We start from the raw sequence: 27,004 nt of genomic DNA, 5'->3' as shown, positions 1-27,004 counted from the left end.
AAGCTGCAAGCTGTAGAAATTGCTTTTATTTATTTATTTATTTATTTATTAGTTCAATTTATATGCCGCTTTTGCAATTCCGCAGCTGTTTCAAAGTGAAGAAGGAGAGAGGACATAGATGTAAGACACCTGCGAAGGCACAGAGACAATATAATTGTTTCTCAGAGAGCTGACAAAAAATGAACCATTGAGCTTGGCAGTCAGTCAGGTATGCAGGACCCAGAATGAATGAATCTTTGCAGCATAAGCCCCCTTTCTACAGCCCCCATTCCCCACCCCCAGCCTTTCTGGTTAAAATTACTGAAAATCTATTCTCTAGTTCTCTAACAGTTCTTTAACATTTAGAAATGAGAAATATTAAAACCTGGTAAGGTAAAGGTAAAGGTTCTCCTCGCACATATGTGCTAGTCATTCCCAACTCTAGGGGGCGGTGCTCATCTCCGCTTCAAAGCCGAAGAGCCAGTGCTGTTCGAAGACTTGTCCGTGGTCATGTGGCCGGCATGACTAAACGCCAAAAGCACACAGAACGCTGTTACCTTCCCACCAAAGGTGGTCCCTATTTTTCTACTTGCATTTTTTACGTGCTTTCGAGCTGCTAGGTTGGCAGAAGCTGGGACAAGTAACAGGAGCTTACCCTGTTACGCGGCACTAAGGATTCGAACCGCTGAACTGCTGACCTTTTGATCCACAAGCTCAACGTCTTAGCCACTGAGCCACCACATCCCTTTAAAAAAACCTGGTATAACCCTTAAAATATACTTACTATAAATCCTAAAGCCCTGCTTCTTTTACATAATCATCCTGCTACTCATTCTGACCTTTGCCTCTTCAGAAAACGTATCTGAAAAATTGACTGTAAACTTCATTGAATTATGCTGACATTAATTCTGCACTGTTATCTCACTGTAGTTCCCTAGTTCACCGAACTTCCTTTCTCTTGTAATGTACTATTTAGTCAAATGAGGATATTTAACCAACTTACATGCTGAAGAAAGCAGGACCCTATTTCACTTAAGTGGGGCTCTTCTTTGTTGTACAGCTTCTCTAGATCTTTCAAAAATTTTCTTTGGAATTTATAAATATCTTCAATATTTCCAAATATGGTGCTTAGCTGGGCTGGAGTGAACATTCCTGTATGTTTGCGACATTGCCGAATGTATCCCTAAAAAATTCAACCAAAAGGGTCTTAATATTGATCAGGATAAATAAAAATGGAAGATAAGCATTCTATCACTTTACAGTAAAAGAATTGCAATCATAACATTTCCTCACTTGTCTACTGCAATAATTCTGTAGAATTCATAAGGAATAATTATTTTACATGACTCAAAGTCAATATACAGGGACCGAATTATACAGCATTACAGAATGAATTTACTTTAAGGAAGTAACCACTGTTTTAGTTCAGCATCTGGACAACACATTTCAATTTGCTCCCAGACAACTGTATTATATTTCTATGGCAAGAAAACTGAGTGCAATACTAGAACAGACTCACAACTTGGTTTTCTGCTCAAAGAAATGCAACATTCTGTGAGTAGCAGCAAGTGCCTTCCTGTATCTTTTTAAAACAAGGTTAAGGAAACATTTATAAAAGGTCAGTGTGTGTTTTACATGGGAAAGTGCTCAGAAGAGCAGCTGATAGACCCAGGGTCAGTGGAGACAAAGCAAAAGTATTAAATATAAGTCATGATCACCAACAACCTTTATTCTGTAAAATGGATATTTTTTTTCAAATTTTATAATAAATATTTGTTATTATGGCATTGACATATTAGTTCCTTTCTTGTCTTTGCCCATGTTGCCTTTCCCTGTCATTTTCTTCTGTTTTTCTCTGTTTTGTCCATACTGTAGCCTTGTGTTGACTGAGTCCTATGTACAGACCTGCTGGAAATGACTTTATCTAAAGTAATGACCTGGTGCTCTTCCTGGACTGCGTGGACCTAATAACCTTACTGAGACTTCTTGCGTCATTATCACTCCCATCTAAGCCAAGAAAGACCCTGTGCCTTGTGGTTTCTGTTGACAGAATTTCTGCATAAACTCAGCCAGTTGACTCACCCTTATACATGATACCTTCCTGTCTAATGTCCATCAATAGATCAGGAACTAAATACCATAAAACATTTCTGTCACTTGGGCTATCATAATTTCTCAAACACTAATTTCATATGTAACAGGAAACGACAGGGGAAGGTTCAATGGTGGGATCCTGCCAGTTTAACAACCGCTTCGGTGATTGTGCGCTCCGCGTGTGCGCTCCACACACACTCACAACTGACGCATGTGAGCATGCACAGTTTTACGAAAACTTACCTTCTGCGTTACTGCTGGGGAGTAACACAACTGAGGCGCAGCAATCTGCTCTGCCGCGCGAATCAGCTGAGAAGATATAGGTCAGTAAAGCGCAGGGTCAGGTGGCCGGGCCCACCTGATCGTTGGAGCTACCGGTTCACCTGAACCGGTCTGAATCGGTAGAATCCCACCCCTGGGAAGGTTGCCTTCTCAGTGGTCTGGGTGGGGGGAGCAAGAAAAGAATAAAAGTACAATATGGTTTGTAGCCCATACTTGCACTGGGGCAATGTGGATGTGTGAATCAGCATCACATCACAGGAAAAGGAATAGTCCAAAGAGGTTTTTGTGATGGTGTTTTTCATTAGGGATCACTTCACTATTTTGGAGGGCTCATAGACTCTTTGAGACAAAAGTTGGATTCTTTCCTTCTCCATTGTTACATCATTATTTTACATTTTACCTCACAGATGTCTTTGAGATGTTTGATATAAATCCTCTCTGTGTTCATTATTTCCTGAATTACATTGGTTCTCATCTGATCTTTGTTTTCTGCTATTTTTTGGCGATGCTTTTCAGGATCTACATTTGGTTCTTCATCTTGGAGGCTACTACAGTATTCTGCAGATTCTTCTTGATTGACTCGTAGCTGAAATGAGAAGAATGGAGATCAAACAATTGAACTGAAAAATTCAATCTATATCCAACACCATTCCAGAAATATGTCAGTAATAATAGGGCAATGTACTTGAAATTCTTTAAGTATCTTGCCTAGGTATACCTAGAATTATCTCACACATGCATTACCATATTTCTACAAACTTTATTAAAGTTTCTCTCCAAATAACCATGTCAAATAACATGATGGGGATTATATGACCTTTTTAGTTGTGCTACTGTATTTATGAATGCCCTCCTTAAAGAATTCCACCTGGTATCCATGTTCTGGTCTTTTTAGTGCTAAGTGAATAAGATCTTTTTATTTTCTAAGAACTTAATAACCACTTTATTGTTTTTAGGTATCTGTATTGATTTTGCTGCAAGCTTTACTGTGATTTTATGTTGCCTGTTGTCTTATTTAATCTTGATATTATTATACAATTTCTCCCATTATTTTATTATATTTTATTTGTATGTTGCCTGGAATTTGAGTTATTAGGCAATATAACTGCATAGAATATGTAATAGTAAACTAAAGTGAGCAAATATAATCTAGCCTAAGGAAGTATCCAATTATCCATATTCTTATAGGAACTGAAATTACACTAACATTCACTCTGATTTAACTTCAGAAGTAAGTTCTCAGTTCTCAAGGCAGACTTGTCTCTAACTCCCTTATTATACAATGACAGAAGATTCATGTTATCTTGTTATTCTTAAAATCCTTCCTTTACTATTTTTAAACTCATTTCAAAGCTCTCTCCCTCCCTCCCTCTGTGGGTAGGTAGGTAGGTAGGTAGGTAGGTAGGTAGGTAGATAGATAGATAGATAGATAGATAGATAGATAGATAGATAGATAGATATAGAGAAATATAGAATTTGCTTTATAAATTTGTTGCATGATGCCTCAAAAATTCCAGTTTTGTGCAGCATCGGGTCATGACCTCTGGGAGTTACCAACAGAGATACATGTCTGATTAGATGTTAAAACATCTATTTCCATTTATTTGTAAAATAAAATAAATAAATAAAAATGTTCCATTGAGAACTGAGTACAGGTAGTCCTCGACTTTTGACCAAAATTTCTGTTGCTGAGTGAGACAGTTGTTAAATGAGTTTTGCTCCATTTTACGATCTTTCATGCCACATTTATTCATTGTTAAGTTAGTAACACAGTTGTTAAGTGAAACTGGCTTCCCCATTGACTTTGCTTGTCAGAAGCTTACAGAAGGTGATCAGATGATCCCAGGATACCACAGCACTCATCAACATCAACTGGTTGCCAAGCATCCAAATTTTGATCACATGACCATCGGGATGCTGCAAATGTTCTAAGTGGGAAAAATGGTCATGTCACTTTTTTCAGTGCCGCTGCAACTTTGAATAATCACTAAATGAATGGTTGTAAGTCAAGGACTATCTGTATTTCAAACTTTCTTGGAATAATTTTAGACGGTTTCATGGCTATAAAATGGAGTAGGAATTCCCTGTGCTCTGAAGTCACAGATTGTCCACCTGTTGTTTTAGATATTACCAGCTAAAAATCAGTATGGAGAGGTTGCATTGTAACTAGAAAGGTACAAGTGACCTCAAGAACAGTTTCAATTAACAGCAACTTAACTGTCAACAGTGGAGCCTTTTAACCTTTTATATTGCCTATTTAGCCTTTTCAATATGCTTTTTGAAATCATTACTTATTAATGGTTTTCTCCTGCAAGCAGAAGAAAAAAAAATGATATTCTTAAGAATCAGCAATTTGGAAAGATTAAATGCCTGCACACAAGGGAAACAATATTTGGGAATGAAAAGACAAAGCTGACTTTGGTTTCTGCCTATGCTGATGATACCCAGTAATACGTCTCCTCCCCTGGCTAAGTGATGCTATCCTGATGCTGGACCAGTGCCTGGAAGCTGTAATTGATCCAGAATGCAGCAATGATGTAGATCTGAGTGCTCCACATTTTCCCTATATTGCAGCACTGCTGTGTGAGCTGCAGTGGTTTCTGGTTTCCTTCCTGGTGCAATTCAAGGTGTTGGGTATTCCTTTTAGAGTCCTAAATGGCATGACAACCAGGTTACCTGCCTGATGACTGCCTCTCAATAAGGATACCTGCCCATCCTACTAGGTCAGATAGGGTGGGTGCACTCCAGATCCCTTCCTTTAAATGTTATTATATAGTGAGAGCCTTCTCTGTAAATGTCCCTGCAGTTCTGTTCCATCTTTTCCCCAGGCTTCCGGTAGACTCGTCCTCCTTGCCTTCTGAGGGGTCTTGTGGAGCAGTCTCTTCTTGCAAGCATTGGGGTAGCAAAAGGCGAAAGCATAGCAAGATGGTATTTAGATGTATGGGAGAATGCTGCCCTAAGGTGCAATAATTTTACTTTATAATTTGGGGGCTACTCAGTGGTAGAATTCAAATTTTTTTACTACCAGTTTGTGGGCGTGGCTTGGTGGGCATGGTGCGGCTTGGTGGGCGTGGCAGGATATTGCAAAATCTCCATTCCCACCCCACTCCAGGGGAAGGATACTGCAAAACCCCCATTCCCTCTCCACTCCTGGGGGAAGGATATTGCAAAATCTCCATTCCCACCCCACTCTGGGACCAGCCAGAGGTGTTATTTGCCAGTTCTCTGAACTACTCGAAATTCCCGCTACTGATTCTCCTGTCAGAACTTGCTGAATAGCACCCCTGGGGCTACTGATGTTTTTACTGTTTTGTTAAGATTTACCGTTAAGCGTCATGGTGGCGCAGTGGTTAGAATACAGTATTGCAGGCTACTTCTGCTGACTGCTGGCTGCCAACAGTTTGGCAGTTCGAGTCTCACTGGCAAAAGGTTGACTCAGCCTTCCATCCTTCCTGGGTTGATAAAATGTTTGTTTGTTTGTTTGTTGGGGGCAATATGCTGACTCTGTAATCCACTTAGAGAGGACTATAAAGCACTGTGAAGCGGTATACAAGTCTAAGTGCTATTGCTATTGCTATTGCTATTGCTATTGCTATTGCTATTGCTATTGCTATTGTACAGAGCCTGGAATTGCACAATATAAGCAGATATAGCAATAGCACTTAGGCCTATATACCACTTCACAGTATTTTATAGCCCTCTCTAAGCGGTTTACAGAGTCAGCATATTACCCCCAACAATCTGGGTCCTCATTTTACTGACCTGAGAAGAATGGAAGGCTGAGTCAACCTTGAGCCGGTGAGATATATAGGTGTTTTGAAATAAAGAGCAATATATATATATATGAATAAATAACGAAGGTCTCTACACTAGATTGGGAAGTTGGGAAAAAACACTTCAGAGGAAGGGAATGGCATTATTGTCATTAAATTACACAAAGGTGTCCATGTTGTCACCAAGAATTGAACTCAACTCAAGAAAGACCATTCCTATGTACAAAACAAGCAAACAGAAATAAACAGAAAAGCAGGACAATGATGATTTTAATAGATGGGAATAAATGAAAAATCAAAAACAATCCAATGAATCAATGCAGTCTAGATGTCTTGGCGGGGAGGAAAGCAGGGCAGAATTTAACCAGGTCTCCAAGGATGAACAAGTGCTTGGAAGAGAGAGAGAGATCTTGCTCCACTTACTCTGACAAAACTGGCTGGAAACCAGGCTTCCTTGTCTTCATTTCTTCCCCACCACCAATCTTTGTTGGAAGCTTCAAGGACTTGGATGACTTCTCCAGCTTTGAAGGCTAATTCCTGATCATCCATGGTCACGTGATCCCAGAGGGCCTCTGCATAGACCACATTTCCATCACTTATCAGCTGCAATATAAAAAACATTTTGTTAGAAAACAAGGATCTTGTTACAGTAGTGGCCACTTTTGGGAAAAGTGTATTCTCTAAAACTAGCTAATAGCACAAAATTATATATCAATGGAAAGATAATTTAAACAAGAATGTAATGCAGTGGTGAAATCTAAAATTTGTTACTACTGGTTCTGTGGGTGTGGCTTGGGGTGGTAATGTGACTGGGTGGGCATGGCCAATTTTTTTTTTTAAACCATTTTTTCTACAACCTCTTCGGCGAAGAGGTTGTAAAAAAATGTTTTCAAAAGGCTCTGACGATCCCAGCTGAGTTGCCTGATCAGCAGAGGCTTTTTTTCTTTTAAAAGCCTCTGCCGATCAGGCAACTCAGCTTGGATCATCAGAGGCATTTAAAAGAAAAAAAGACCTCTGCCAATCAGGCAACTCAGCTGGGATCATCAGCTGACAATCCCTTTGACGATCCCAGCTGAGCCACGCGATCATCAGAGGCCTTATTTTTTTTTTTTTACTTTTAAAAGCATTTTTTCGACCGAAGAGGTTGTAGAAAAAATGCTTTTAAAAATTAAAAGAAAAAGCCTCTGATGAGTGTGCGGCTCAGCTGGGCATGGGCGGGGGGCCCGCAATTTTTGCTACCGGTTCTCCGAACCACCCGCCTCCATTGCTACTGGATCGGGCAATCCGGTCCAAATGGGGAACATTTCACCCCTGATGTAATGCAATAACTTTTATGAAGGATTTGCTGTTAGAATAGCAGTTACAGTTACAGTATAAAGAAGAAAAGTGAAACACGTAGAAAAAACAAGACATACAAAAATTATCACCATAGAAAAAACGAGATATACAAAAATTATCACGTCAGTTAAGGTAACCTTTAGCATGAATTACGGTCTTATAATGTCTTCCCATGGAGTGAACCAAGTCTTTTAGTTCTGCAGCTGTTATAATGTGAAACCAAGATTGAATGATTGCTTCTATTAACTGGGTTTTATTACTGGGTCATTTCTCATTAACAAGTTTCTTTAGTCGGCTCCATAGATTTTCAACTGGGTTAAGGTCTGGGCCATTCCAGCAGTGGAATATGATTATCTTGAAACTCCCCCCAAAAAAGTGGTGTTGTTAGCCATTAAACTTCAAAAATAGACTTTTCCCAAAAGGTTTCCACAATTTTGGCCGCTACTATATAATCAAAGGGTAAGGATCAGTAGTCATTGCAGTGGACAAAATGTGGAACTTTTTACGTATTTTCAGTTGCAGTGTCTGGAAATTCCAAAACTAGAAATTTACCTCATTGACAGCTAGCTGCTCACCTCCAGGCTGCAAGTACCTGGGGTTGGCGTGGCAGAGTTCTTCATAGCTGTAATCCTCTTCACTGCCATTATCATCGACTAAAGCTGAAGATTCAGCATTACCATCTGCAGCACCTAGCGGGAAAGAGAAATTCTGAGAAATTAGGTATTGCCAAAGCGACGGTCCATTGCATTACAGGTAGTCCTCAACTTACGATGACCATTGAGCTCAGAATTTATGTTGCTAAGTGACAAATTTGTTAAGTGACTTTTGCCCCATTTTACAGCCTTTCCTGCCACAGTTGTTAAGTGAATCACTGCAGCTGTTAAATTAGGAACATGGTTGTTAAGTGAATCTGGTTTCCTCATTGACTTTGCTTGTCAGAAGGTCGCAAAAGTGCATGTAAATAATGATCCATCAAATTATATCCTTTCTACTTTTGCTACCACAAGTTCTAATCTTTTTAAGGATCTTCATTTTAGGAGTCTTAATATTTAAAGCTGTACAAAATATTTAATTTACAGATATTTTAAAGTAGACTAGACCTATCCTCCTAAAAGTAACACCTAATCTCAGTTCCTTAACTTCTTTTATTTAGAATAAATAAAAAAGGTAAGAGTAATTAGAATGAATTATTTTATTAATCACAATCACAACAGAGGAATTATTCCTAAAAACAGGAGGAACAGACATTTAAAAAAAACCTCATGAAGTTACAGAAATGCAATATATATTTGAAAGCCATCTTCATTAAGATCCATTATTGGTTTCCAGCTTAATAATGCATCTAGATTTAATTGTCTATTTTTTTTAACGAGTTTTAAAACAGATACCCGTTACGAAGATAACAATAAATTGGAACTGATTCATCCAGTGAATTCTGTAGAGCTGGCTTATTATTTCTTGTTCACTGTAACTCTCACTCGATTGTTTACTGCCTGAAGTAAATATGCAGACATGAATGGGCAATTTTTATCTCTCAAACGGGAGTGCTAAAACTAAAATCAACAGTGAAGTCATTTTCATTATTTTTCAATCCCACTACTCTACTAGGTTTTCCAGTTAAAACATGATGTTAGATATCCAAGTCTAAGCCTATGTTTAAACAGTTAAACAGTCTCCTACATCAACATACTTATCTGAAGGCTTTCCAGGCTCCAAAACCGAGTTATATCCCCTCTGGCTACCATCCTGCTATCCAGAAAAAGATCATTCACCATGCACCTGGTTTACATTCAAACCAAGAATCCTTTTTAATCCGTAAATAAAAATTATCATAGGTCACGGAAGCTGCAGCTATTGGAAATGCCGAAATAGCTTATTCATTGCTTTGAGCGTCTGTGGCTGCATTTCAGCCGAACTCTACTTTAAAATGACAGCTCACTCTCTGAATGTATAGCTGTGGGTTTAGTGCCTTCAGTGACATCATGGGAAATCCTTAGGAAGTTATGAAAGAAAGAAAAAGAGAGAAGATATACAGACAAATAGTGCACATGCAGCATTCATCCATATAATTTGAAACTGATCAATTCTTTCCTTATTGTAACCAATGCACTGATTTATTATTATTATTATTATGATTGGTCAGTCAGATGTTTACACTAGATTTGGCATTTTCATCTACCTATCAAGTTCTTTCCAAGGACCAGGGATAGCCAGACACTGTTTGAACAGGTTACAAAATATTATCTATTCTAAGTAAAGTTGCCTTTTGCAATTGACTGAAGATGATTTTTGTCAATGCCGATAGAGTTCAAGAGGTGCTCCAGATGTCTGGGGATTGAACCCAAGGGACCTATCACAATTATTATTATTCTGAATTAGACTTTCACTGGGCATTCAGATCCATCTTTTTAAAAACAAAAACAACAACAAAAATCTTCACCCTTCTTCCTCCAATGTTAAAGAGCTACTTTTGTCTCCACAGCATTTACATAATAATAATTCACTTGATGCAAAATGTGCAAACACTGCATTATTGGAAAATGAAAAATTGCACATTTCAGCTCTTAATTCCAGGATTTCAGCAGCTGTACTGGCCCACTAGCTTACTACAGGAGTTGGGTAAATTAAATTCCATGGGCTAAGAGAGCTTCTACGTCAGTAGGATTAGTGGCACAAAGATTTATCAGCTGACTCACATTTCAAATCTATTTTAAACCAGGGGTATAAAAGAGCTGATTCCTCAGCCCACACGACTTCTCTTTAGTCTTGCCAAAAGACTAATTCCATCAAACTGCCTTTAGGAACCAGCAATTTTTGCCAGTTACTAGCAACAGAGAGATGGAAAAAAATAAAAATAAAGCCATTCTCTCTTCCTGTTGAAAACTCAGCTTTGTATCTTGTCTCCTTGAATCCACTCCCATTGGCCATTCTATAAGAACAGATGTTTAACATGAAGAATTAGACCCAAACCTGCTGCTTTTCTCTTTGCTTGCCATCCTCTTTTCCTTTTGTGACATGATTTCTAAATTATATAGGTTTACAGGCAAGGGATTCTTTTTTTCATCAACTCTACATTAAACCACTGTGATAATCTTTATAGTCTAAAAAACAAACTGGAACTATATTACATTCCTGTGAGAACTTATACTCCCTGTTCTTTTTTCAAAGTGCTCTTTCAAAGTCACAACTGCCTGATTTTTATCAGCTTCTGGCCTTCCCATATCACATCTGTAACCTTAGATCTCAGCTTCAAATGTACTTAAGCCTTTGGACTTCAGCGCCTGCCAATCTGCCTTTTCTGGAGCATTTGCTTTCTGTCTGGTCCTGAATATTCAGTGGAATCTGCCTTTAGAGTCTTGATCTGCTGACTCTAGAAATTAGTTTTGTGAGATGACTGTCTCTGGATTACAAAATTCAGTAGCAAAGGTGGCAATTGCTAGGATTTGGCATTGTTAATGAAGGAGAAAACCACTTCACAACAGCAACATCTACTCAGTCTGTGAATAATTGAAAATCATTGTGTAGCAGCCAGATAGATATTAAGCAATCAGTTCAACTTTAGTAGTTGGACAACTGCACATTTTTTAAAAAAATCAGAGAATTTTAATTTAGTGAAGATAGCTTGATTGTGGACTATTGTTCCTTCTTAAAAGTATCAGTTCTAGGAGAGGAGAATTTATCATTGACTGAAAATAAATATTAACAAGTAGGTTAACTTAAACAATAAGGATCTTGTTTTCTATGGATAGGTAGCATATTATTTGGGTAATCTTCAAGAGAATAGTATAAGAATTTAATTTTTAAAAACTCAATCTAATGTACTGTATATATTATTCTTTAGTAATATGTGATTCCAGTGTGCCTGACAGAGAAACTACATTTTTTTGAATTATATTGGAATTTAATAAATAAAAATGAAGTTTAAAGGTTTGAAAGATGTTTTCAAAATATATGTACTTGTATAAATCCCAGAAAAGCATTTCTAACTACAGCATTGCCAAGCTAGGTCTTATAATTAAGGTCTTATTTGCTTTTTTGTTGTTTATTGCCTTCTATTGGTTCTAGGGATTTACAGACATCAGCCAGTATTCTTCAGATGGAGGTGATAAACTTTTCTCTTAACCACTTCAAAAATCCATTGATACCTGTTACAATAATAGGAAAGGAGAGCAGAGGAGAGAGAATACATCTTAGCTAAAATCAACAATCGCAAGGATTTGGTTTTCTTAACGCAGCCATAAGTGGCCCCAAACCTACAAAGTCACCACTCAAAATTCTGCAAATGTTAGAGATATGCTAACCTTAAGCACAAAAACTAGCTTTGTATCCTGTTGCCTTATTTCCTAGCAACAATGTAGCCTAAATCAGAAGGGCAAAAATAGATGAAAAATATAGGGGAGTATACAGAAATTAGCTATAAGTATCCATGTAACCAAACTTTCCCACAACTGAGGAAAGCAAGAGACTGGCAAGGAAACTTGAAATTATCTATGAAGAGTTGTTCTTGAGCATGGATTACAATTTCCCAGCACAGCAATGGTAGTTACAAATACAAGGTCAGAATTTATCTCTTCAGTGACTGCCCTGTGCTGATCTGACACATTAAGCAATAACCCTTGTATCTTTCTATATTTGGGCTTCCTTTCCGAAAGCAGCAACAATGGAAATTTCTATTTTTTTTTAAATCCAAAAAGTAATTCAGCTGAACTGTATTTTGATGCTTTGCAAAACTCAGAGCTTTCAAAAGAGGGGGGGGGAATCCTTCAGTGCTGCTTAATTCTGTTGGCTTTTTAAGTGAGACACCCCACCCTCTTGGACCACAACTCTGCCACTGTGTTGTTCTCTGACTCAAAATATCTTTGAGGCAATACTGTAGTTTTGAAATATCCATACAAGTCATGTGGTTTCCTGGGCTTCCGTGGCTCAATGGGAAATGAACAGCCGGGTATTACGTGGCAATTTCTACACTTGGCACCTGCAAGCGTCGGCATTTTGCTATCTTTTGAAAGAAAAGGCCCAGTTGCAATGGAAACAGCTTTTCCATTGGTTAACATCAGCAGAACTCAGAATAGCTCTTGGGAGCTACAATGAGACTCTATCTAACACAAAATAAATTCCATCTTTAGATTCCAGGCTTGACCTAAGTGATTCACTGAAGCATGCAGAAGTAAGACAGAAGCTGTAGCATTTTTAAAAAATAGTTTTTATGATTGAAGAGGGATGTGGTGGATCAGTGGTTAAGATGCTAAGCTTGTCGATCGAAAGGTTGGCAGTTCAGCGGTTCGAATCCCTAGTGCTGCATAACAGGATGAGCTCAGGGTTATTTGTCCCAGCTCCTGCCAACCTAGCAATTCAAAAGCATGTAAAAAAATGCAAGTAGAAAAACAGGGACCACCTTTGGTGGGAAGGTAACAGTGTTCCGTGTGCCTTTGGCGTTTAGTCATGCCAGTCACATGACCACGGAGAAGTCTTCGGACAGTGCTGGCTCTTATGTTTCCATGACTTTTTGGATATAGGCAAGTCGTATTTTTTACATAATGACCAGTGGATTAATTTAGCAACTCAGTCATGTCTAGCTTTGTAACCAGTTTTTGCGATTTTGCTGCACTCACATATTAAATGTGAATTACTACTACTACTACTACTACTACTACTACTACTACTACTACTACACTGTCTGGCCTTCAAAGATTCTGGGCAATTCACAACAATCAAAGAAATTACAATAAAATCAATAAAATATAAAAATAAAAGGTGGCTAGTGCAATGAAGCAAGGAGACTAACTCATTTTAACTATCAAGACTATTGATAAAACTCTAAACAGAAGAGAAACATTTTTCCCTAGCAGGAAATCGTTCTCTTGATGGCCAAGCTGCTTGAAGCACCTTTCTGAGGCTTGCAAATAAGCTGGCTGATAGGCTGCTTAATATCCCCCAGAGTCCACAATTGACTATTGAGCTGTCAGAAGTATCATAGTATTAGTGCTATAGCTTTTAATTCCCAGTAAAGAAAACACAATGTACAAATTAGTTCTTTGAATTCTTCAGAAATATTGCATATGGAAAGAGGGTGCATTTTCTATCTCTTTTCCTAAAACTGAGTAATATGTATATAAAATGTTTGCATATTTGGATCCAGGCATGGGAATGCATGTATATGAATATACACATGTGTGAAGACCACAATCCATCCAACATAGAGAAACAAAAAGGAAACTGACTACCTTTAGATCATATCCAACAAAACGGATACCCATGCAGCTTTATCGAAAAGTGTCTGACCACTCAATGTCCTACAGCACAACCAACACAAACTATGAAAAAGAAAACTAACAAACATCAAAAATAACTCAGAAACAACCAACAGACTGTTACAATTACATGGCATCACTGTAGCACAGAAACCAACTAAAGTTCTCCAGAACACCTCAAGTAAGCCAAAAGACACAAGTCCAAAAAGAAAAAATAGGAGTCATCTACAACAAACAGTGAAAGGACTGTCATAGCCACAATAGGAAGGCAGGCAGGACAGGCAGACAGAAGCACATCCATGAATACCAACTACCAGTCAGAAGACACGAAAACTCCTTAATTTTACAACGCATGGACAAAATCAACCATATTTTTAAATAGTAAATGTAACCATCCTAGACTAAGCTAAATCCAGAAACACTAGGAATTGCTGGAAGCTTGGGATTCAGATACATGAGCCATCAATAGACACAGAGGTAGACCACAATTACAAATTGCATTCAAAAGAGACAATAAAAAAGCTAAAGAGGAAGCAGAAAGACCAGAACACATCTTCTCCAGCAGCCAATTCCCAGATAAGCAGGGATTCGCATCAGACAAACAATCCAGCAAACAATAATCCTAGTCAAGGAACTACCAGGGAGAAAAACCACATCCCTGTCAAAATTGGAACAAGCTATTGTATAAGAGTAAATCCTATGCTCACTAGCACTAATGATATTCTCTAGTTGGATAACGAAATGTCTGCAAGCAAACAATCAAGCTCAGACCAAGGACTCCACACAATCCATCAACTGCCAGCTGAAAACAAGAAGAAACCAGAAACATGAAAGTATATCAAATTGCTTGTATGGTGTTATTGTTCTAAAACAGATTATTGTGTTGACTGCTTATTCCCAACAGAACAAAAAGCACAAGGAAACTGATAGGTTGGGAAGACCAGACAAAAAGCACACCAATTTTGCATGCCTGATGAAATATAACGTAATTTTAGAAAGGAAGTTGCCAAAGCAATATTGTAGCAATCCTTTCTACTTTGAACAGTAATGTTATCATAATACACATGCTATAATGTATACATATGGATGCTTACACACCCACATAAAAGATGAACCCAGTGATATATCAACATGCATCTATAGGGCACCCACCCACACACACGGATTGGTAACCTGTTACTTTCTATATCTGATAATTCCCTTAAGAACAGCACATAAGTATAATAAAATGTGGCAGCATCTAGTAAAAAGAACACAAATATCCAGTCCAAAATACTATACATGGAGCATAGGTGTCCCAATTGTATTTTTAAAATATCTATTTTCTTGATAAAAGAACAAAGAGCCTTGCAATTAAGCAAACATACAAACATTAAAATACCACAAACTTCTAAAACTGTGATTCTGAGGGTGCAGGAAAAAAAAAATCCAAATTAAAAATAGGTTTGAAGAAGACAATTATTTCTAAGACTAATTTCTACAGAAGTTGAGTTCCGAAGTGTGGGTGTTGGGAAACAATGGAGTAAAACCTTTGAATACTCTGACTTTATTTACTTCTTTCATCCCAAATGAAACTCACCATTGGATGCTCTCATTTGACGCTTACATCCAACTTTATCCAGACCAATGGGTGTGCTTTGAGAAAAGGTGAAGGGGCGGATTCTGGCTGAGACAGCTTTGTAGGGGGGAACCTGATGTGCTGGTACGGGGGGCCGTGCCACAGGCTGAAAAGGCAAAAAATATATATTTTATTACAGCTATGCAGAAAAAAATATTTATTTGGAAACTGTTTTTGAAACAAGCATAAAGGAACCTCTTGTTATAAATCAGCATTAGGGTTCCCTATTATTCTCAAGATTGATAATCTATTTAACACTAATGACTTCTCCAAATGCAAAAGAGATAAATTCTGAAGAATATCCCATGAAAAGTTAACAGTTGGGGGTGGGGGGATAGCAAGAAATTTAAAAACAGCCCTGGAAATAACGAATGATAGATAACAGATTAACAGAGTTGGAAGGGGCTTTGTACTGTAGGTCTAGTCCAACCGACTGCCTTAGCAGGAGACCCTACACCATTTCTGACAAATGGCAGTTCAATCTCTTCTTGAAAGCTTCCAGTGATGAAGCTCCCACAACTTCTGAAGGCAACTTCTGTTCCATTGGTTGATTGTTCTCACTGTCAGAAAATTTCCCCTAATTTCTAGCTTGAATCTCTCCTTGATCAGTTTCCATCCATTATTCCTTATCTGGCTTTTGCGTGCCTTGGAAAATAGCTTGACCCCTTCCTCTCTGTGGCAGCCCCTCAAATATTGGAACATTGTTATCATGTCTCCTAACAAGTCTGCTTGATGACCACCGGAGGTAGGATTGGCATACCCTGAGTCTTTTTGTCTGTGGGAGGTATTCTTCTCAGCAGGGGTGGGTTCTAAATTTTTTTTACCACCGGTTCTGTGGGCGTGGCTTATTTTATGGGCGTGGCTTGATGGTCATGTGACAATTCTTTAGGATTTAGCAGAGGTATTGGCCTACCAGGCTTTTAACTGCTTGCAGAGCTGTACCGATCTACTCATTTGTTTTTGGAGGCACCAGTCTACCCATTTATTTTTGTAGGCACTGGTCTACTCATTTATTTTTGCAGGCACTGGTCTACTCATTTATTTTTGCAGGCACTGGTCTACCCATTTATTTTTGCAGGCACCAGTCTACTCATTTGTTTTTGGAGGCACCGGTCTACCAGCAGACTGCCTTTTAACACTAGGGTGGCTATTTGAAGCCCCACAGCAAGAGTTTAAACAGCTTTTTTCCTTCTAGCAGATCAGCTGGGACTCAGGAGGCAGCAACAGATTGGGGGTGGGGCCAAATAAAAGGTAAGAATAATGCGGGGGGGGGCGGGGGGCAGAACCGGTTTGGTGACATCATATTGTCACCACTACCGGCTCGGCCAAACCGGGCTGAATCGGAAGGAACCCACCACTGCTTCTCAGTCACTATCCTAATCTTCTGGAATATAGGTAGTCCTTGACTTACAACAGTTTGTTTAGTGATCATTCAAAATAAAGTGACCTATGATCATTTTTCACACTTATGACTGTTGCAACTCCCCGAGGGTCATGTGATTTACATTCAAGTGCTTGACAACTGTTTCATATTTATGATGGTCGCAGTGTGATCATCTTTTGCAACCTTCTGACAAGCAAAGTCAAGGGGGAAACCAGATTCACTTAATAAATGTGTTACTTACTAACAACTGCGGTTATTCACACGTGGCAAGAAAAGTCATAAAAGGGGGCAAAGCTCACTTAACAAATGTCTCACTTAGCAACATAAATATTGGGCTCAATTGTGGTCATAAGTCAAGAACAACCTATAGCATTTTCTCTACATTTCATATGGCCCATTTATTATGATGATTTGTTTTTAACTCTCTGTATGCCACCTTGAGCTATTTGTGATTAGGTGCAGTGGTGGGTTTCAAAATTTTTTACTAGCGATTCTGTGGGTGTGACTTGGTGGGCATTGCATGGCTTGGTGGGTGTGGCAGGGGAAGGATACTATAAAATCTCCATTCCCATCCCACTCCAGGGGAAGGTTACTGCAAAATCCCCATTTCCTCCCGATCAGCTGGAACTCAGGAGGCAGAGAAGAGATGGGGGTAGGACCAATCAGAGGTGGTATTTATCAGTTCTCAGAACTTCTCAAAATTTCCTCTACCGGTTCGCCAGTACTGGTCAGAACCTGCTGAAACCCACTGCTGATTAGATGGCTTTATAAATTTATTACTAATAAAAATACTAATCATTTTCAGCGACAATTGAACAAGAAATGTAAAAATGGAGGTAATATACTAGAATATTCAGAAAAAAGATCTTGCAGGCTCACTGAAATATTGAACTAACATATTTAGCTGCAACATACTGTTCCTTTGCTATCTCTGTTTCAATTGTGAGATGAATATAATTGCTTACATACAAGGGTGTCATTCATGCAGACATGGAAAATATCAGAGGGTTTGGGAAAAGCCCAAGGCTTCCAGATATTCAGAATATATTTCAGGGAAAAACAATTTAGAGAAAAATTTAAATCCAACAATTTATGCTACCTGATTTCTTGGAATTAAATGAAAGAATAGGAAAGAGGAATAAAGTGAAATAAAAGGATTATATAGCTTGCTGAAGCATTAAACAAAAGCAAAATAATTCCATTTTTTTCAATGACACGCCTATTATTTAGCATTTTAAGATGTTTGAATTAAAATACATGCACACTATTCTATAAATTAGAGTAAATTCAAATAGTGAATAAATAAGCCACATTCCAAAGAACAACTGAATTAAATGTTCACCAAATTTAGGGAAAAATAAGAAGGGCAATTTTTCTTTTCTAGCTGAAATTAGTGACACTTGTATAATTTAAACACTGGATGATTGACATATATGAGCCATGCACAATAATTTTTTATGGGGGGAGAGAGTTCATTTAATGATACATCAAGACTCTTAGAAGTTGATATAATTAAGCAAATATAGCAAAACTAAGTTAAATGAACTCAAAAATCCCAAGTTACTATGGAATTACTAGTTACTCTAAAGCTACAGTCTCGATAATCAAGGGAGTAGTATTCACTTGCAGTCAAAATCTACAAACATACTAAACCAGAAACATATTAACTCTCATTAGTATTATTATATTCACCGTTTAAATTCTAGGATGGGCTGAGGTAAAATATAGCTTCCAATAAGGTCCCAAGAGTCACTAAAATAAATGTAACGGAAAATTTCGGACCCATTATTGAAAGGGTCTTTTTTTCTGGGCTGCCTTATTATTAAGCATAACAGAAAGCAAACAAGCAATCCACATGGCTTGTTTTATGTTTATCACAAGGGATTTTTGCAGGGAGGGTCAAAAAAAGTCAAGATGGCAGCTGCCACGGTACTGCCGAAGCTTCGCTCTTACTCATCACTGGGGCTTTGATCATGGGTCACAATCACCATCTTGACTCCTTCCTACATAGGAAGGCCCTGGTTTATGATTTGGCTGGTATCATGAATCAGGATTTGATTTTCATTAACTATCTTTTTCTGGTCGTCCTGTTCACAATTCAACACAATAAACATTTTTAAAAGCCATTTTTAATTCATGTATTTCATACAGATGTCTAACTCCAAGCTTCTTCTTCCCCTATAAAAATAAAATATCTTTTCATTTTTTCTTATTCGCTCTTTTCAACTAATTTGCTCTTAATAAAGAGGAAGTGAGCACTTTTCACATTTCAACTCTAAAGCTCCAGCAACCTCTTTGTCAGGTTTTCACAGCTTTTCGAGCAGCTCTTTTGTCTGGAAAGGCTTAATATTCATTGAAACTGAAATGCTTCCATCTTCTAAATTAAATTGTCAAGCAAGTGGAAGTAGTACTAATAAGGGATTTTACTTTCTGGCATTCTACTAGCTTACACTCTAGAGATTGATTTTTAAAAAGCTGACTAAGAAACAGATATAGAACTTAAATATCCTTGCATTTTTGTGCATTTTCTCTCATTCTTTGCATACAATTGATTTCCTTTCTCTTTTTCTTAAAATAGTATGATCTTTACAAAATCCTTCAAAATCTCTTTTGATCCGTTATCTTTACAGTGCTTCATCTCTTCCAGTTAAAATAGATGCTTCACTTATAAAAACCTCTATGTCCCATTTTCCTTGTGGGTAGCACAATACAAGCACAAGGAGTTTACAATGTTTTCCACACATTTGTTTGCAAGCATTTCAACTTTTTATTAACACTGGTAGTAGGATGGTAGTTACTTCAAGCTTACAGCCAACAAATATGCATTAGAACAGCAAACATTTATTGTAGACGACTGCCTGGGAGAACAGAGTATGTGGGAGGTAGGAGGCTGAATTATACATGCATAGAAAAACTGCCCATCTTGTTGAAACAATATTTGTGATGTTTCCACAAGGGGAAGTTTAAAGATAATAGCCTAGCTTTTTTCCAATAAATGAATAGTGACTGTTTCATTATTAACACAAAATGTTGCCTTTAAAGGAAATTAATATTAAAGTAAATAATTCAAGGTTTGGGGGTTTGTTTTTTTATGTGTGCAAGTCTTTCATATTTATCTGGAAATTAAAAAAACTGTCTTTGCAAATATTCAAAGGCAAAAACAGAGAAAATTTCTAAACAAGGTACGGTATCTCTAGCAGAAACCTATGAATACAGCCAGTCCTATTCAAGATCTATTGAGTTCAGTGACTTATTGTAAAATATAATTTTATTTACACAAACTCCACTATTTGAATCCACATACATCACTCTCACAACTCAAAGCCTACATGTTTACAGACTTTGTATCACAAATAATTGTATGCATCCATTCACAATTTGAATTCTGAGTGAATGAAATGAATCTATCTTGTTAAGAAAAATTTTTTGCCCCTTATTTTGGTTACATCCGCAAAATTCTTTTTTGGTTACATTTTGCCATCACACAAGCAACATTTAAGGGTGGGCTATATGTCTAAAAATATAAACATATACTTTTTTTCCAAAAAAATGCAGGTTGAAAATAAGAATTAAGTCAATAATTTTCAAATTCATTTCTTTATAACTTGTGTTTCATATAACTGAGCCAAGGGCCATGTTTGAACAACTGCTATAGCCAACTACATTTTAATTGTGAACATGCCTAGATGTTCTTCCTTGTGAGTAGCACAGCTGCAAATCACCCACCTGTGATGGTTTAATCAACCTACAAGAATTAAGAGTGTTACTGTATTTCTTTTTCTCTCCATATATGTCATTGAGATAGCACAGCAACCTATAAACAAACTGCAGATGGGTATCTTATAGTTATGCAATGTGAGGTTGTAAGCTTTTGAGAACATTTGTAAATAAACTGTTGTTTATACCATGCCTCATGCCATGCAAGTGTGGCCAAAAGCAATACAGTTAATTAAAACCCTTCTTGGAATTGTAACACAATAAAGTATAACTTCCAATATTCTAACTTGATTTGTATCTTCAGTTTGTTTTTTAAAAAATCAATAGGCCCTTCATATTTTTATGTTTTTTATTACTTATACAATCATAATCACTTTAGATGAATGAACTCCAACAAACTAGTCCAGAGGTGGGTTTCTGCAGGTTCTGACCAGTTTTGGAGAACCGGTACTGGAAATTTTGAGTAGTTCGGAGAACCGGTAGTAAAAATTCCCATCTATTCTCTGCCTCCCAAGTCCCAGCTGATAAGGGAGGAAATGGGGATTTTGCAGTAACCTTCGCCTGGATTGAGGAGGGAATGGAGATTTTACAGTATCCTTTCCCTGCCACGCCCACCAAGCCATGCCCACCAAGCCACACCCACAGAACCAGTAGTAAAAAAATTTGAAACCCACCACTGAACTAGTCCTACAACCTAGGGTCATGATATATCAAATTATTATGATTTTCTCAAAGGGATTTTATGATAATGATGGGTGCCTGCTTTGGTTTTTCTTCTGAAATAAAAGATTGGATAATAAAAAATAAAAGAGTAGACATAGATGGGATCACAAAGCAATTCTTGCTTAATACCAAGAAGAATAAAAATCTATTCCATTAGATGATCATATGCACACGATAACAAGGTCTTTGATTTTTAATAATTATACATTAAGATACCATTGAAATAATAACACAGATTTATTATGATTTTAAACTTTTGTAACTATGAAGATAAATCATATTCTAACCATATAGGCCAGATTCATGAATCATCATGAATCATGGGGCATCGCTTGTCAATCTGCATTAAATTGGTTAAGTAAATGCCCCAATTATTATTCATAAATGTCTCTATACTCTGAAATATCCTGTTACTTTTCATATAATGCAACATAATCAGTACTGTTTTATTACAGAATGAAGAGGTACACAGTAAAAGAGAAATATCTTAAAACCTCAGATAGATACATCAACATTCAGGGTGGAAAAGTTAGTATAGTATAGTGTACAATTATAGAGCAAGAATTATCTACAAAAAAGTATTAATTAATCTGATATCATGCTTTTAGAAGAATAAATATGCAGTGATGATTTGGAAGAAGCAGAAAGAAGGAATAGGAGTGTCCACTATGTTCTAATTTGAAGGTTACAGGGAAGAAAAGAAGGATGATCTTTTGATCTGAGTTTTTTCAGTGAGTGAATTTTATTTCTTACTTGTGCAAGGAGAGCAGTTATTTCTTCCGTTTGATTATTCTCATAGTAACTGATTGCACCAATGACAGAGATGGGTCGTCTTCTGTGGGCTTTTGGATTGGCTACTGCACAAGTTCTTGATTTAACAGGGAGAGGCTTGGTCTCACTGTCATTCTCCAGAGAGTCCATTTCCTGGGAATCCATAGCGACAGAATCTTCTGGAATGGAAGAACTTCTAATTGCCAACTGGCCATAATCTGAGAGCGGCCGAGGCCGGGATCTTTTTCCAGAACCCCATCTTCTGGTTGGGACTTTTTGAGCATCTGCTCTTTCTTCATCTTGAAATGGAAACTTCTTCCAGTGATCATCAGTAACAACCTTTTTTCAAAGGTGAACAAGTCAAATAAACCAAAAATACTTTAAAATCATATAAGGATTTATGCTCTTCTAAACAGGGTCTATGTACCATGCAATTTCCACTTCCATTTCCATTTATTTAATTTAACAAAATTCATATGGCCACCCAATTCACTCTCAGTAACTCCAGGTGGCTTACAAGGATAAAAACCCAATATTAAAAAAATCAATAAAAAAGCAATAACCCCTCCCCCTGGCAACAAGAGTAAAATAAGCCATTTAATGAGATTATACATATACAATCAACCATATTTGATAGCAAATGTGATAGCCTGTGGTAAAACATTAATAATAATAATAAAAAAAGCCAATGGCAAATTCAGACATTTTTCTTTTGTTAGGAAATTTTACCAAAATATATACATTCGATTTAAAAAGGAGATATTTATCCAGTAGTTTCTAGCAACATGGGACCAAAGTATAAAGTAGGGTTTTCAGATCTGTGATTTCCTGTGTGTTATGATTCTAACTCTTTCAAAAACCAGATTTGACTGTGAAATTATAACTGTGGCACTCAAAGGTGTCCTCAAGAGAAATCATGAAAGAGAAATGATGGTGTATGTATTAAAACATAGCTTATGGATTTCCATCATATTAAAATGTACTTAAAGAAACTACATATTTTAGTTATTTGTGCAATGACATAATAACATGTCTTGTTGCAAAACGCAATGGTTATACAGTATCTCCAACCGTTTGCTCTTAACTGAGGGACATTAATATTGAATAATAGGGAAGCTATGGGTCATTGTATGGCATTAAATAAATGGATATGATGATTTGAAATTACTTTGGAAAAAAGCCAAGATACATTAATGACTTGTTATCTCATTTTCCTTTTGCATTACTGTTACCAAAAGTGAACCTTATGCTTCACTCCGCAACCTTCTTACTAGGTTGTGAGTTCCATTAAACACAAAGATTTAATTAAGGGAAGACACATGCATATTGCTAAATTCATTTTCCTAGCTATTTTTCCAATTAATTTGCAGAAGATATTGGGTTTATTCATCATGATAACACATTTTCTTTTATCCATGTTGGCTCAGCAAGTCACAAAATCATGGCTTATGAAGTATAAGTCTTGGATTTACATAATACACTTAATGGAAAATGAGCAGATCATCCCTATCCACCCCCTCCAGAGACACACATTGTATCTCAGTGCAATTTATGAAACTAGATGCTATCTTTATATTGGCAGATGATTTTGTAACCTTATCTGATGGGAATGAATAGAAACAATTAGCTCAAAAAGATTCTAACAATATCTATACTTAAAAGAACATGCCTTCCTTTGAACAAAATCTGCAGTACTCTTCCTTAACCGATTAACCTCCAGATATGTTGAATTTCTATTCTCACAGTCCTCCAGCTGGCCTAGGCCCATGCCAGCTGGGAGATCCAAGGGAACTATCATAATCTAGAAGCATCTGGCTAGAGAAAGTTGGCTTGAAGCAAACCTATGGAAGAGTCTCTTCAATAGCTTGGTGATACTTTCCAAAGGCCAAATGTCACTAACAACGGGGCAAAGTGACTATTTATATAATTATAATTGCCCCTTACCTGAAGTTGTCATCACAATGAAGATATGAGAAGAGAACAAGAAACTACCATGCTGTCAAGTGATCCATTGATCTGAGCAACATTTGGACTAAGAAAGTAGGAACCCTATCAATAGTCCAAACTATCTCTTCCAATCGATATCTTCCAAGTATTATGGGGCTACAACTCCCATAATTCACTAGCTAGCATTCCTGGGAATTGCCATTTCAGTCATTTCGAAGGACTCGGACTACAGCAGATGATAAACATTCCAATTAGAAAATACTAAATTTTGGTAATCTTCTATACTCCCAACTCCTTTGCTAATGTCAGCCTCTGTTAGCATTTCAAGACATAATGCAACATATTATTAAAAATAACGTCCAGTTAGAATACACATTTTCAAGCCCTAAAGATACAAAATTGTTATCAATAAGCAAAGTATCGCAAAGGTTGTAATTTTTATCACCATAACTGAGAAAAGATGTACTGTACTGAGCAGTCTTACCTCCAAATACTTATACAGCCTGCACTCTGAACTATCCGAACTTCTACCTGATTGTTAAGAAACAACTCTCTGCATGAGCCTTGCATCAGGCAAACAAGTTAGCAATAGACCTTTCTAAGCCACCTGATGAATATTTAATTGAACATGCATCCCCCTTTATTCAGGTTTACTCTTGAATACATGTATATCTGCATAAGACTGCAGTCATGACATCAACTTTCCTGCGTTCAAATGATTAACCCCTTTCCTGTTATAAATCCTTGTTATGTAGTACATTATTAACAACTTAAACACAACTCTTCAAAGGTCTACCCTCACCCTCCCAAAAGCTGGCAGCAATTCATATTTACAAAACAACACAGCAACATTCAAAAATTGTTTCTTCTAAATGCCAAAAGTTATCTGATTGAAAATGGCATAACACCACTGCAGTTAAAAATAGTTATTACTAGTTCACACCAGTTAAACACTTGAAATTATACACCAGACAAGGGCAAGCAAATCAGAAAAAAAACCTTTCCCAAGAGCATACCTTAGTATTGGACACAAGCACTGGAGACCCACACAGACAGTGAGACATTACAATATTGGTTAAAGTCATCCTTCTGTAATTTTCACTTCATTTTAAAAAGAACCGGGTAGAAAAGAGCACAGCTCTTAACACAACTCGCTGACTAATATGGTCATCTCCATGACCTTGTACCTTTAAACTGGGGAAGGACACGTCATATGTCCTTTTTTATGTGCTAATACATTATTGCCCTACTGTAAGCAATAAAACTTGGTGAAGAATTGGAAAGATTACAACCAGCTATAATCTGCCCAAATTACAGTAAAGGTACAGCTTGTTCTGCATTCTCTATGCAGAAGCCCAAATGAAGTCTGTTTATTAAGTTGCTTTAAATGTTTTATCTCATTTAAATTACTAACAGTGCATTATTATCATTCCAAAAAGCGTTAGATCTAAAACTTAATATATTCTATTCAGAACAACAGAATGTCAGAGTTGAACGAGACCTTAGAGATCTGCTAGTCCAACCTCTTCTTCAGGCAGGAAACTTTATACCATTTCAGACAAATCTATATTCAATCCATACTGAACAATATTTCTGTTTATGTGTCATTTCTGCCTTCCAACAATGTTGGAAGTACAGTTCTCAGAATCTCCACAATGGCTGGAATCTTGGTTGTTATAGCCCATCTGTAAAGCATATTTGAAGAGTCCATTGTATATAGGTAGATGTTCACACAGACCATAACATATAGTGCATTGTCAGGTAATAGAGGCACCAACTGTTTCAACCTTTATATCTTCGCTATGAACTTTCAGACTGATTAAGCAATTCTGCTTCCCAAATTGCTCCTATTCTTTAGGTCAGAGGTCCCCCAACCCCCAGTCTGTGGACCCCTGGTGTGCCAGCAACCTGGCTGCACAAACAAGCGAAACTCCATTTGTGGGAAGCAGGCAGCACTCAAAACCATGCTCTCTCTGGTCTGTGGAAAAACCTCTCTCCATAGAACCTGTCCCTGGTGCCCAAAAAGTTGGGGGCCACTGCTTTAGGCCTTCCAGAAGGGTATTAAAACTTGACTTTTCTGGCTAGTTTGGGGCCCTGAGGAGGGCACTCACTGCTGGAGGTGGTGGTTGGGATAAGACGACCTCCTCCTCATGCTGTCTGTCTCTTAGTCCTGTTGATTTTAATAGTTTTACATTTTTAATTTGCATAGTTTTAATATTTCAATTATTTTTCTATTTGTCTTTTTATAATCTGTAAGTCATCAAAAGTCGCCTTATAAGGGAGATGGGTGACATAAAAATGTAATTAATAATAAAATAAATTACACCCTGGGATCATATAAACTGGCAACTGATCAGTTTTCTATTTGTTAAGATTTTTTTCACATCCAAAATAGAAGGATAAAATTGCCTATGTATCTTACCTACACCTATTTATCTGAACACAGCTCCCGAACACAGATAGTTGCAAAATAAGATATCACTTCCAATCTATAACCTAAATAACTTGTTAATTGTTATAATTAAACCAGCTGTAAATGCTGAGTTAATAGCTGATTAAAGCAACACGGATTTGTAGATATATCAAAATATTTTGATATTTACATGCAGCTCAACTGCATTTAATATAATTTTTTTAATTAAAAAAATTAAAATATATTTCTATTTCCAGTAAGCCAACAGATCAACCATCAGTACCCTGCACAAATCAACAAACCTTATGACAAATTTTAATGTGAACTTTAATTAAACAGTGTCATTTGGCCTTTATGTTGACAAGCTTTTGAAACCCCGTTCTTTCAGCTTCAGATTAAGAAAGTTGTTTCCAAGGTATCAAAACTTAATCCTTTTCCATTTTCAGCTGGTTTTACTAATATGAGATGGCTAAACTCGAGCCAAGTTAAAAGCATTTCAAGATTCTCTTCCAGAAAATAACCCATATCTTCTTCAGGTGACCATGGCGAGATACTCCAGATTTTATGTGCTGCCATAATCTTTGAAGATATTATTTAAAAAAAAAACTCTTGGAACTATAAGAAAATCCTTCATTGTTTTTCATAGCTTACCGTAAACTCTATGTTTGTTAGTCTGTTTCCAAGTAACACTCAAGAGTAATGAATAGCCTGCAT

General features: G+C 37.2%; 1 protein-coding gene across 1 annotated transcript in view; it reads right to left on the bottom strand.

Moving 5' to 3' along the window:
* SPATA13 (spermatogenesis associated 13) overlaps window positions 1–27,004 on the bottom strand; it is a 47,768-nt gene that overhangs the window by 10,678 nt on the left and 10,086 nt on the right. Inside the window, exons 3-8 of the mRNA XM_070943658.1 lie at window positions 21,913–22,269; window positions 15,297–15,441; window positions 8,019–8,155; window positions 6,552–6,731; window positions 2,756–2,941; window positions 983–1,162 (exon numbers count right to left, since the gene is read on the bottom strand). Of these exons, the coding sequence (XP_070799759.1) occupies window positions 983–1,162; window positions 2,756–2,941; window positions 6,552–6,731; window positions 8,019–8,155; window positions 15,297–15,441; window positions 21,913–22,269 (1,185 nt within the window). The remainder of the gene's footprint in view (window positions 1–982; window positions 1,163–2,755; window positions 2,942–6,551; window positions 6,732–8,018; window positions 8,156–15,296; window positions 15,442–21,912; window positions 22,270–27,004) is intronic.

Source organism: Pituophis catenifer, unplaced genomic scaffold (assembly GCF_029215685.1).
Source record: "Pituophis catenifer annectens isolate HBS135680 unplaced genomic scaffold, rPitCat1.0.hap2 SCAF_4, whole genome shotgun sequence".
NCBI classification, from domain to species: domain Eukaryota; kingdom Metazoa; phylum Chordata; class Lepidosauria; order Squamata; family Colubridae; genus Pituophis; species Pituophis catenifer.
Note: the sequence above shows the minus strand (reverse complement) of the source record. Positions and strands in the feature narration are given on the sequence as shown.